At 46.1% G+C, this 14,002-nt stretch overlaps 1 protein-coding gene across 1 annotated transcript in view; it reads right to left on the bottom strand.

The window, feature by feature from the left end:
- Nucleotides 1-13,793, bottom strand: part of sdc3 (syndecan 3) — a 34,698-nt gene extending 20,905 nt beyond the window's left edge. Inside the window, exon 1 of the mRNA XM_076755309.1 lies at nt 13,075-13,793. Within this exon, the coding sequence (XP_076611424.1) occupies nt 13,075-13,128 (54 nt within the window). The 5' untranslated portion in view covers nt 13,129-13,793. The remainder of the gene's footprint in view (nt 1-13,074) is intronic.
- Between the last annotated feature and the right edge of the window lie 209 nt (nt 13,794-14,002).

Here is a 14,002-nt window from a genome sequence, read left to right on the forward strand (position 1 = left end):
TATTTATCAGCTGATATATGGCAGTGGCGGCCAGCCTGTGAACGGGACCCGCAGAAGGTCACAAGATCTACACCCAACCCCCCCAGGGACACAATATCCTGACTTTTCTTAATTTTTCATCGTCAGTCCTCTTCAATAATTTGAGCAACTCTTTGCAGAGTCATGCTAATAGCTGTATGCAGTCAGCAACAAGGGGTCCCATTTTAAAGGAACAGTTCAGCATTTGGGGGATTTATGCTAATTCGCGTTCCTGGTAAACAACAGCTGAGTGCATTGACTGTGCGCAGCATCCCTGAAGACTCGCCGTTGCCAGGTTTGGAGGCGAAACTAAAACCTGTTCTTATTGATCATATCTGGCAACCCCCACAGTAGCATTGGGATAAATAAATTGTCTGCTATGATAAACTGCTGTTGGTTTACGGTTTCATTTTGGACAGAGCACGGCTGGCTGTTTCCCCACGTTTTCAGTCCATATGTTAAGCAAAGCTAACTGTGATCTGACTTTAGCTACACGCTGAACACACAGGCACAATATCAGTCCTCTAATCTCACTGATGGGCAGCCAGAAAAAGAAGCATATCTCCCAGAAATGTTCCTTTAAGATGGTACGATCCAATCAGGGACCACTGCTACATGGTATATCAAGCAATGTTCACCAATGCATACAGCTGGTAGGTGTGAGCAGCAAGTAGATAACGAGGATTAATGGATAACAGCATCATATTATTCTGGTAGGAGTTCCCTGTTGCCACTCAGACAGTGTTATCTTCCTTCCGTTGAATCACTCCGGCTCAAACATAAATATTACAACAAGCTTCGGGTGCGAGCGCGTTCATTCACCTCAGATTGTTCTTCAGCAGCGCAGTTAAAGACGGCTTCATCCCTCCGCAGGCAACATTACTCACTGACTAATTAATTAACAGGTGGATTTAAGGAACTAATGGCTGGTGAATGATTGTCTAACGCGTAGATTAGCTCCAGAGTGTTTGGTATAACAATCGGTGACCATTAATTGCCTGATACCGTGGGCTTGGTTTAATTAAAGCGCAATTGTGGAGCTGGTGGACGGTTTCGGTGCACGCTGGTGGAAATGTGTAACTGGAGGGCAGGGAAATATATGTGCTGTGATACGATCTTGCTCTTACAGGCCTCCTCTCTGCTCTGTCTCTGTGTAATCCTGTCCAGGTTGTTCTCTCCATTCAATCCGTCTCAGCTGCTCTAAGCTCTTTACGGGCCTGCGTTAACCACCAGTCTCTCTCCCTCTGCTGCTACCAGGACACCAATCCAGCCCATCCATCTCCCTTTCGTTTTCTCTTTTTTTTTTTTCTTGCTCGTCAGCGCCTCTGCTCTTTTATCATTTCGCTCTACCTAAAGCCAATCCCTCCTCATTCATCTCACGCTATTTTCTGATGAGCCGCTCATATCCTTTTACCGCTTTTACATATTAACAAATTCTATTCTCTGCCTCGTCCCTCCCCTCCTCTCCTCTCCTGGCTGCCGCATTTTCTTCTCCTCTCCAATCTGCCTTTTTCTTTTTTTTTTTCTTTTTTTTTTTGCCTCCCTCTGCTGCACTTTAGCCACCACCCCTGCTTTAATATCACTTTTGTCTGTGATTGCCTCTGACCTCATTCCCCCTTCACTCTCTTCAAATCTCTTCTCCCTCCATCTCCACACAATATCTAATCACTTTCAAATCTGTCGCACTGCCTTCTGCTTTGTTCAGGTTTTTTTTATTATTTTTTTTTCCACGTGTGCTGTTAGGTGTTAAGATACAATTTCTGTTCAGGAATGACTAAGCCAAATAATTCTTGTCAAAATTAGGGTTGGGTGTTAAGGGGATAGAAAGCAGACTCAGAGTTGGGATGCTGTAATCATGTGGTCTGCCTTGTAACCGCTGGGCCACCGCGACACCTGAACCTCAGGCTTATTTTGGTACTGATAGGAATTCATCTGTGGCCGTGAGTAACGAAGGAGGGAGAGACACACGCTCTGATTTCACTAGAAAAAGCCAAAAACGGGAGATGGAAGTGCCTTTTTCTTTTTTCTTATATCTTGCTGGCCTGATTTTTTTAAACTCAGTACTTTTCTGGTACTGACAGAAAAGTGTCTGTAGTCCTGAAAGCTGGCATCAAATATCTGGTCAGAATCACAGGCTCGTTAATCATGCTTTAATCAGATATTTACTGATTTAAATCACAATTAAGCCTGTTGTAGATTGTGTTTTAGTACTGAAAAAAACAACGGAAAACAGATTTCCAACTATTCTGAGGCTCAATTAATTATTTCAGTCATTTATCAAGCAAAAAAAACATTTGCGAGTTGTGGTGTCAACTGTGAGGATTTGCTGCTTTGTTCTCTTTTCTGTCTATTTCTGTAATTTGAGCATCTTTCAGTTTTGGGCTTTTAGCTGAACAAAATAAGCAGATGTGAGAAATAGTGACGAGCGCTGCTTTCTGACATTTTATAGACAAAAAACAAGCCAAAACAATCAACAGATTTTGATAGATTGAATAGAATGAAAAACTGAATAATTCATGATTATGTGCAGCCCAATTTTAGTTTAAGCAAAAATCTTGCACAAACACTTCTGTTTAGAAACCAATTAACATGTGAGCTTCATCTGTTCAATGAAAAAAGGCTTTTGCAGAAAAAAAAAACTCAACATAAGACATTAAATAAATCAGTTTGGTTTTGGCCTGTTTGTATCAGCTCCACTCACCACAACTAAAGCAGAACCGAGCAGCGATAATTAATCCACGGACAGAAAATTAATCAGCAACTACTTTGACAACCAATTAAGCAGCAAAAATAACTTTTCACGGAAAAATGTCAAACATTTGATGGTTCCAATGTCTCAAATGTGACAGTTTGATTAAATCACATTTGGCTCTGGGAAACAGTGACGGGCGTTTTTCATTGTTTCCTGGTGGAAAGAAGAAAAAGATTAAACGATTCTTAGAAATTCTATGCAGCTTCATACAACTGTAACTCACACTGGGGATGATTGAACTAATTTTAAAATGTCAAAAACAGAATTAATGTCAAAGGAAGTCATGCCTGTCCTCCATCAGGGCCTCCTCCTCCTCCTCCTCCTCCTCCACCACCTCCTGCTGTGTTTAATGTTTCAGTGTTGTGTGACCTGTCAATCTGTCGTGTGTGTCTGCCTCAGTCATATCATGTCCTGTCAGACAGACGCCCCATTCAGTCCAACACGGGAAACAATTATCATGTAACACACACCATTTAATAAACAATACACAGGCTCACACACACACACCCACACACACACACACACACACACACACACACACACACACACACTCGGTGTCAGTCAGCCTTTCAGACCTAGGTCTCTGCTGGCTGAGATTAGGGCTAATCCACAACTGTTGGAATGAAAGATTAAGAATGAATCACCTGCTGCCACAAACATGTGTGTGTGCACTTGTACAGCTATTTTTGTGAGAACCAACTTGAAGCTTCAGACCTTGGGAGTGAGAACGTTTTTGGAAAGTGAGGACATTTTGGCTGGCTCAGACTTGGTTTTGAGGGTAAGGGTAGAATCAGGTTTAGGTGAGGTCAGGGTAGAAGGGTTTGGGTTTGGGTTAAGGTTAAAGTCAAGGAACGTGTCAGGGAGTGTCCTCACACAGGTAGAAGTACAAACATGTGTGCGCGTGTGTGTTTAACTGCATGTGAATATACGTGGAGGCGTTTACAGAACGGCCTTATGGGAGAGAGAACCTGCTGCAACCACCAAGCAATATTACAGAATCCCTACCCTTGCAACCACACACACACACACACACACACACACACACACACACACACACACACACACACACTTTTTCAGTCTTCCACGCACACAGCTCATTAGCTTCAGTGGCTCATTCGAACTGCAAATGTCTTTGAAAGAGCCCTTTAAAGCACCAGGGTTCAAAGGTTTACTTGAGAGGGTCCACACACAAACACACACACACACACACACACACACACACACACACACACACACACACACACACACACACACACAGTGGGTTTCGCTGTCTGTATTTAATTGGATCGATGTTTTTCCCTCACGACTCGCCGATAATTGAGGGGACATGAGTAACATGTGGGAAGCCTTTTGTTACTAAGTTCCTGTTTATTAAGACAGGCAGAATAAACGAGGAGCTCTACAGCGACGGAGGAGGAGGAGGAGGAGGAAGAGGGCTGGTGGGTGGAGGGTGTAGAGATGGATGGATGGATGGATGGATGAGAGAGGGAAAACGTTGCAGCAATGAGCTCCTGACCTCGTTCACTCCTCTGTCGGGACGCTGGGCTAAATAATTCAAACACACACATACACAGTCACATGCCTTTCGCACACAGTACTTCTCGCTCTCGTTCGCACAAGCGGCCTCCCTGTGCACCTCCATCACCTCCTCCGCCTCTGTTTCACATGTAAACACACACGTGTAAAGACACACACGTATATAAAATCCCCCCTTTGTGCAGTACTCAGGAAGCTCCCTCCTGGTTTGAAGCTTGAAGGCTGGATCTATAAATACTCACTTCCTGTGTCCTTCCTAAAAGCAATTGAGTAACCGGTGACCAATTAAGCACACACACACACACACACACACACACACACACACACACACACGCACACACAAAGGTTGTACACATCAGTATGCAAACAAGCAGATCTCTGTCACAGTGTGAATTTTAATGAAATGCTGATGAAATATTACTCTGTAAAACCCCACTGATAAGACCGACTTACAATTAAAAATAAAGCTGTAATTAATTCTCTATCTGCCTCAACGAAAAACACGCATCAGAAATGGAAATCTGTAAATCAAAACTGACAAAATCTCTTTGTTATCAGAGGAAACGATGACATGAAGGTCGTTTGAAAATAGAAACTGTGCCGCCGACAGATCAAAGACAAGACAAAATGAAGGGATGACAAATTGGGTGACAAACCATTTATACAACCAATCATGTGCGTGCATGCATCTTGGAAAATCTAACTGTGATTCACTGAACTTTTCTCCTTCAAGTGCCGACCCGAGTCCCTTTCCCTGCACCCACCAGCACCCCCTGAGACATGAAAGCTGTGAGTTAAGTACCTCCACAAACGACTGCATGACAATACAACAAGCCATTCAAATGTTCACCCACATAAAATCTCCTCCATTTGGATTTGGCTCGACGTCGTTCCCATTTCACTTGATCTCTACCAAAGAGCCTAAGAGACAATCCCCTGCAAGGACACACGCTCTCTATCTTCCACTGTGTCTTCATTTACCAACACTCTCTACCACTATTAAGCACAAACAAACTTAAGCAGGCTTTGAGTGGCCAAAGTGGTCATTTTCAAAGATGGGCTCCTAGAGGAAGAGTGATAGCATTTCCAGCCAGGGGCATTCAAAAATGTCTCAGCCAATGACATGCAGCCAAGGAAACAAGTTCCTCGCACAGAGCATCAATGTGGAAGAGATTTGGTGTCATTAGCAGCCAACTGGAGCGAGAACTACTGCCTTGTTCCAAGGTTTTATCATTTGTTTTTTACTGTATCGTAGAAAAACAGCACAGTTGATCATATTATTTTACAGCCAAATCAATACCTGTCAAGTGTCCATGGATGACTGTAAGGTCTATAAAATGTGAAAAACAAGTTCCAGGAGCCCAAAGTACCATCAGTCCCAAAATTCAATTTACAAAGATATAAATCAGAGAAGAGCAGTAAATTGTCAAAGTTAAGAAGCTGGAAGCTGCGAGTGGCTCTCTGAAAAGGATTTTTTGGCTATTTCATGTTTTTAAATCAGACACTGTGATTGTGACGGTCGATGCCTTAAAAACCTACCGCCAGGGAGCCTCAAACGCCTCGACTGACGCGATTGAAACAGCAATTAATGATCATTTAGGAATCAATGTCAGAAAATTGTAGAAGAAAAAACTTCCATCACAATTTCAAAAAAGAGTCGATGTTTCCAAATATCTTAACAAATATATCTTAATATCTAACAACCAAAGATACTCAGTTTGATATCATAAAAAAACAGCGAATGTTCCCATTTAAAAGTAGGAACCAGAGAATGTTTGGCTTTATTTCTTTAAAAAAATGACTTCAGAAAACTCAAAAGCCCAACAAGAAGATTAATTTTCTGTCAATCGAGTGACTGCAGCTCTGATCCTAAACCATGAAACCATCACAGTTACTGAGCTCATATGTTAACAGATCGATCTCCAACGAAGAAAACTCACCAACAGACTCAGGTCTGACTAGACTATAAAGGCCGGAAAAATGTAAAAACCAAAAGCTGAAGTGAGAAAAATGAATAAATGTAAAGCTGCTGACAAAAATTACCAACAACAAACAGATGGAGAGGGAGATGGAGGCAGTCGTGTGTTGGAGGTCAGATGGAGGCCGGGGTCTGGTCGGGAGCGTGGAGGCTGGCGTTATCGTGGCCTCAGACCACTCTTATCAGCCGCCTGCCAGGAAATATGCATTCCAGTAGTCCCATTGGACGCATTGGATTTCAGGTCTGCATGACCCCGCCCATCCGGCCCTTCGTTAACCTAATTACCCCGTCGCTACGGAAACACGTGAGGAAAGAGGGTACCACAAAGGAGATCCAGATACACATGAATAATATGAGCAAAAAATGATAACAGCATCTTAACAGTATTAATGTTGCTGGTGAAGGGCATCTGTGACTGACACACACACACACACACACACACACATAAAGGTTTGTTAGTGGGAGGGAGGTGCCCTGTTTCTGAGGTTTTCATTTATAGCAAATGCTCTAACACAGAAAGATCCCAGCATGCTTTGTGGTTTTGGGAGCCGGCACTGCCTTTATGCTCTCTAATTTAGAGTCCTGTAATAGCACAAACACACACAAGCACACGCACGCACACACACACACAAGTAAAGGTGAAACGTGACTGCCATCTCTTCCCTTCTCTATTTTTTAATTTATAGTAGTGGGACAGATGGAGGAGAGAGGAGGAGGAGAGGAGGAGGAAGAAAGAGGGGCAAAGGGAGTAGCATGAAGAGACAAAGAGAAAGGAGGAAGAGGAGAAGAGGCGGAAAACAGAGAATGAGATATGAAAAGCTGTGAATGAGAGAAGCAACAGAGGTGACGAGGAAAAAAAAAAGACGAGACAAAACAGAATGGAAGAGAGAGAGAGAGAGAGAGAGAGAGAGAGAGAGAGAGAGAGAGCGAGAGAGAGAGCGAGAGAGAGAGAGAGAGAGAGAGAGAGAGCGTGGAGGGAGGGGACGGAGAGAGGGGCGATAAAGCTGTGACAGCGGCAGCCATGCTGGTTGTCATGGCGACGGCCGTGGAGAGCAGGTAGAGCACGGTCTCCTGGGAATGAGCAGTGCACGCCTCCCTCCCCCACCCTCGCTCTCTCCCTCTCTCTCCACATCCCTCCGTCTCCGTCCTTTTGGCCTCGCTCCATCCTCTGGCTGTCTTCCCCGTCATCCCCCCCATCTCTCCGTCGCCATGTCCCAATCTCCCAATCTTCCCCATCTCCTCTTCCTCTTGCCTCCCACTCTTCCTTTCCACTCCCGGTCCCATCCTCCGCTCAGATTCTGGGCTCTACCTCCCCTCTCCACTTGCATCCTCTTTCCATCACTCAGCGCTCAATCACTTTCCCTTTGCTCTCGTCTTCCCCTTGCTATCTAGCATCCCTATCTCGCCACTGCCATTAACTCTTTTTCCATCCTCACCTCTCTCCATTTTACTCCCTCTACTCCTTCCCTCTTTCTCATTATCCTGTTGTCTGTACACCTCCCTTTTTTCCATTCCTCTCCTCTCCCTCCCTCCCCCCCTTCTCTCTATATTCATCTCACCCCCCTCTCCAGAGAATATGTATGTATGTCTGCTCAGCGCTGCCCAATTACTGCAAAGGAGACTATGTGTGTGTGTGTGTGTGTGTGTGTGTGTGTGTGTGTGTGTGTGTGTGTGTTTAGTATCTACACGAGCTGTGTTTCTAGCTGGTTTTGACCTACCTAAAACACCTCCAGCGTTCTCCGTCTCCCTCTGACTCACTGAATCAACAAAACTGCTGCACACCACTATTCACTAGCACTGCAAGTGTGTGCGTGCGCGCGTGTGTGTGTGTCTGCGAATGCACTGTATCTGTGTGTATAATCAGGCCTTTAATGTTAATGTGCATTGGTGCATATATGTGAGTAAGCGTGTCGGCACTTGTGTGTTGCTGGTGGTGTTAGAGGAGCCAAACTTTCCAGCTGGATGAATTCAGTCTCTAACTGCATTCTTTCTAATTCGTGGGATGACTTGAAAACATTCCACAGGGGAAGTTTAGTGTTGCACAATGTTGTGGAGCCGAATGACTAAAGAAAACAGGTACTTCCTCAGCAGTGACTGGCAGTGTGAAGAGAGATTCACACAGACTAGAAAGTGCAACAATATGACACCTCAGCCTGGGTATTAGTAAATAAAGATTGAGTTAGAAAGCACCTTTCCTGCATTTGAGGAGGTATTCGGATGCTTTACTGATGTTAAAGTATCAATACCACAAAGCAAAAATACTCCTTTAAAAGCACTTAGTACGATCAGCTAAATGTACTCAGAGTATCATAAGCACTCATTCTGCAGTAACATGGTGACTGATACATTGTTAGGCATCAGTGCGTGAGCAGCATTGTCCTGTTGCAGCTGGTGGACGACCAACCAGGATAAATCTGAGGGATTGTGAGATGATAAAGGAGAGAGGAAAGAAGAAAGAACAAAGCTCTACGGCACATATTTGTTTTACGTTTTTGCACTGCTCTCTAATGATCTTTGCTTTTCAGTAAAATAGTGGAGAGTTTCACCTCCGTGGCTGGAGCACCGCGGCTGAGGCAGGGATATAATGAATTACAATAATGTAGTCTATAAAAGCCTGGATTAATCCGCGGATTAGAAATATTTTACAGTGTTGATGGATTTTATTTTGCCCTGGGGTTTGCCTCTCAGGCTACCTGCAGGCTGCCCTCTGATTGGTGGAGATTGTTGGGGGCTCTACGCAAAATGAGATGAGGACACGACCTGAAAATATGACAAATTTCTCCCAAAAACACTTCATATTTTATTGATGTAATTGTACATAAATCTAAAGAAATAGATTTTTAGTTATGCGTTTGATTAGACAAAGTATGATGATGATGATGATGATGAATACTGAGAAATACAGCAAAGACTAAGATGTGACACCTAATTTATTAGCGTGCAGTTTGACATTAGAGGTTAAAGGAGACTGCTGAAAGGTCTTCTGAGCTCTCTCGAGGCCGATGATGATGTCTGTGTCCTCATAGTTTTCTGAATAGTTTTCTATTTGCGCTGAGCTTTTAGTTACTTTTCAGCTAATGGAGCTCCAGAATTTGCTGCAAATTCTAAACTATCTTTGTTATTTCAGCCCACCCAGAAATAACAGGTATTGTGACGGCAGGTTTCTCGATCCCCACACGCTGTTATCAGTCCAATAGCAAATGGGAAGTTCCGTTTGAGCTGAATCAAACGCTAAAACTTTCTCCACAAGAGAGAAAAAGTCATTTCAGTCAAATGCAGCACATCTGCCAAGCCAGTCCTTCCCATGTGATAAGAAATTGCATTCAGATATGAGTGAGCGGCATGAGTATGCATCTAACACACACACACACACACATAAATAGCCAGAGGGAGGAGAAGGGGTGAGGAAAGGGGGAGACAAATGTTTTTCCCACTGAAGGCTGTCATTATTCTGTCTCTCTGTGCATGCTCACCTCCAGATGTCGGCCATCTGAATACAGCTCCGGATATGAACCGTGATCCTTTTCATTTCCTCTATACACTGCAAGGTGACCCCCATACATTCACCCATCCTTTCACACACACACCTGAAATACCTCCTCCACAACAGGAGTGTTTTCTACCTGCCAGCTCGTGTGTGTGTGTGTGTGTGTGTGTGTGTGTGTGTGTGTGTGTGTGTGTGTGTGTGAGGGGACTTTGTCCTCCAGGAGAGTGAGAAGGACCCACTTCCTGTGTCAAATTGCCTCTCACATTCCACACTCTCCCTCAATCCGCCTCGCTCTGGCTATTTTTTCCTCTTCCTTGCTCCTTCTTACTTTCTTCGTCTCTCTATGGGGGGCTTTGTCAGCTATCGGAGGCACAAAACACTGATTCACTCCATGAGTTAAACATGATCCTCAAGAACACAATGCTTTTCCGCCATACACACACACACACACACACACTCTTCAAGGAGCGAGGGCTGGCGAGAACAAGTTTTTGGCAGTGGAGATTCACTATCTTTTTGAGCCCACACACAGACAGATGGACAGTGAGCGCTCTCACGAAGGCAGACGGATGCGCGCATACACACACACACACACAAACTGGCTATGTGTGGGACACAACAGATGTCTGTGGGAAAATCGGTCCCCCATGTAAAATATAGTCACCCGGATATGATGTCACATCTCCGATAACAAGACATACACACAGAGACAAGACACCAGGGATCAGACACGCACACACACACACACACACACACACACACACACACACACACAAACACACACACACAAGAGTCAGATGGTTTCAAGCCAAGGAGCATTTAAAGAAAGATCTTTCAGCAAATGCATGTGACTGTGGGTTGTGTGTGTGTGTGTGTGTGTGTGTGTGTGTGTGTGTGTGTGTGTGTGTGTGTGTGTGTGTGTGTGTGTGCTCGCATGTGTGTGTGTGCGCATGTGTGTGTGTGCGCGCGCATGTAAGCTCAAGGCCTCGGCTGCTTGAGTTGAGCCTTGCAATTATGAGACCGTTGATGTGTGTGTGTGTGTGTGTGTGTGTGTGTGTGTTACCTATTTGAGCAATGCCTGCGTCCATCTGTGCACTCCTAAGACTGTATATTTAAGAGTGTGTGTGCATGAGTATATATGTGTCACACCTGTCTCCATCTGCACACTTAAAGACAGATTAGGTCAGCTGGGGGGCAAGGATCTTTGGCAAAGATTGCAACCGACTGACCTAGTAATAATCACTCTGTGTGTGTGTGTGTGTGTGTGTGTGTGTGTGTGTGCGTGTGCGTGTGTGTGTATGGCATTGAAAACCGCTGTCAGAACCAGTGGAGCATCACAGCACAGGCAGCACAATGACACTCCAAGATGGTGACAATACAAATATTGCATCGAAGCGAAGAAATTAGACAAAACAAGCCAATCAACTGCCCTGAGGCTGCAGACCTCGAGGGGGCTCAAAAAGCCTCAGGTGCAGTGCATGTCAATTGGTTGTGGTAATGCAGTATCAGCTAACGTAGTTTCTGCATTTTTAGGGAATTTGTGGCTGTCTCTTGACTCAAATTCTAGTTTAGAGAGCTTTGCTATTTTAGTCTAGGTGGTGCTCACATGCTACAAAGTCCTAAGTAAAGTTCTGTTGGCTGAAATTACTACAAACTAAAGCAAATTAAAGCTCCCCTCCACTAAAAGAATGTGTTTTTCACTGTACAGGATGAAGCATGTGCAGAGTTTGACCCGGGAAGCTTGTTTACTCCATCCTGTGCTCACCATAAATCTGATTCCAAACCGGAGACATATCAGCATGATTCAGGAGTGATGGGGAAAAACACAGAACGGCCTTTAAGTGAAGTAGGAGTCAAACAAACATGTCTGGGGAGGATCTTTAATTATCATTCCAGCAAAGGAGTACTGACTGTACTGGACTTTATGGGAGCTTGGAGGCAACAGGGCAAATACACATTGCACAGAGGGTGGAAGGTGGAGATCAGCAGGGGCCCAAAAACACATTTTAGCCCCGAAGCTCCCTGACAGCTGAATCTGGCCATGAATGACGGTCAAGATAACGGAGATAACGTAGTATTATAAACATTATTATAAACTCACTGACGCAGGTTAGGGGAACGTTCTAGAAGTATTATAAAGAGTGTTTTCTTCCTAATGTGCATTCAAAACTAGATCTGCATTTTGACTATTTTTGGTACTTGCTTCCTTTTCTCTCAATGATTCAATGAGATTTCACCCTCCTCTTCCTCCACCTCCTCCTCCTCATAGGATAAATCTGGATTAATCGGTAAAGGAAGGTGTGGGCGTGCAATGGGGGGCGCGTGAAGCTCGGCGTGGATGGTTCCGGAGAGGAGGTGTGTGTGTGTGGAGAGAGAGGGGTGGGGGGGCTCGCGCATTCCCAATCAGCTTTCCTCCTCGCGATTCCCGATGACATCATTCCATCCAAGCCCTCGTTCGTGCACCGCATCGCCGTTAACTTCCCCGTTACCCCACCCACTTTTAGCCACAAACGCACATTGCCGCACGCGCGCGCGCACACACACACCTCCGGTTATAACGGGAGGATGCCCCTGGTCGGATTCTGGCATCCGGACAATGAGGCCGCCGTTATCTAGGGAACGTGCACCTCACAGAGATCGGACATCCAATCCCTCAAACACACACACACACACACACACACACACACACACACACACACACACACACACACACACGTCCCAACGCACGAGTACCCGGTAATAAAGTCGTTAAAGCCGCAGTATGACTGGAGCCCCTCAAATTAACGGCAGGATGTGAGCTGGTGACACAGACACCACATAGCGAGACACCGCACGAAGACCCGTAATCAAGCCCAATTAGAGATTACCCGCTAATTACCGACACACGCACACACACACACACACACACACACACACACACACGCACGCACGCACGCACGCACACGCACACGCACGCACACAGACCTCCTGACTTCATGGGACACAGGCCACAATAAACCCCGACACTGAGACACAAAGGCTGGTGTGTGTGCATGTATGTGTGTGGGTGTGTGCGTCAAGCGGGGGGTGGGGGTGCACGGGAGTCGCCAGCCCCCCTAGCGGGAGTCACGGACGGCCAATAAGGGCTGATAAGTAGGTCGAGTGCAGGGTTTCCTACCGATCACCGACACCACTGTCTCATTAACGATATCACACCACACGCACACACATACATATTCGTACGCACACGCATGCCCAAAATGCCCTGTCTCCTGTGTGCGCAAGAGCTCCCCGGTTAACAAAGGATCTGAGGATGGTGCTTACCGTGGCGGCGTGAGCAAGCAGCGCCGTGAGCGCCAGTAGCCAGGGCAGCTTCATGGTCGGGGTGCGCGGACACAGCCTCCCGGTGCCGCCGCTGCCTTCACGGGGTTCGGGGAGGTGGGGGGGATAAAAGCTGCTGCTGCTGCTTGCTGTCGCTGTCTCGGTAGTCTGTCCAACTTCAGAGCGCGCCGCCCGTCCGCGCGGTCCTCCTGGTCGGGCTTTTTAATCCAAAGCTTCACGCGCTGCTGATGGTCCAGGTCACCGTGAAACGATGAGATTTCCACGAGGCCTCTTCTCCCTCTTCTCTGTCTGTTTCTCAGAGTTTTTCTGCTCGAGACCTGATAGATTTACTACCGGGGGACGCCAGAGCTCGCCTCTCTCTCTCCCTCTCTCTCAATACACACTCAGAGTCTCTCTCTCTCTCTCTCTCTCTCTCTCTCTCTCTCTCTCTCTCTCTGTGAACACACACTCAAGTCTCTCTCTCTCTCTCTCTCTCTCTCTCTCTCTCTCTCCTCCCCCTCTCCGCTGAGGGCAGGATGTTCCGTATGGCGACGCTGCTTGGCCTGGGAGTCTGGCAGGAGGAGCTGAGTGTGTGTGAGAGAGAATATATATGCGCGCGCGCGTGTGTGTGTATGTGTGTTGAAGGAGAGGTGGGGGGGATCTCCACGAGCAAGGGCGAGGATGCCCCCTGCAGCTCGTTTAGGCACCGGCAGCCCGAAAGCAGCCCTTTAAACACAAACACATACACACACACCACACATATGCGCGAGGCAGGCGCGCTGCGCACCGCGAGCCGTTCAGGGCTGCTTCCAGGTTGAGCCTTTTGTTTTGCGCTCAGGTGGTTCCGACTGGCTGCACGCCATTATTACACACCTTCACCGATCAGCTGCGGTCCTCCGCTGTGATTGGCTGAGTCACGGTCAGACGTTTT

Source organism: Chaetodon auriga, chromosome 17 (genome assembly GCF_051107435.1).
Source record: "Chaetodon auriga isolate fChaAug3 chromosome 17, fChaAug3.hap1, whole genome shotgun sequence".
In the NCBI taxonomy this organism is placed as follows: domain Eukaryota; kingdom Metazoa; phylum Chordata; class Actinopteri; order Chaetodontiformes; family Chaetodontidae; genus Chaetodon; species Chaetodon auriga.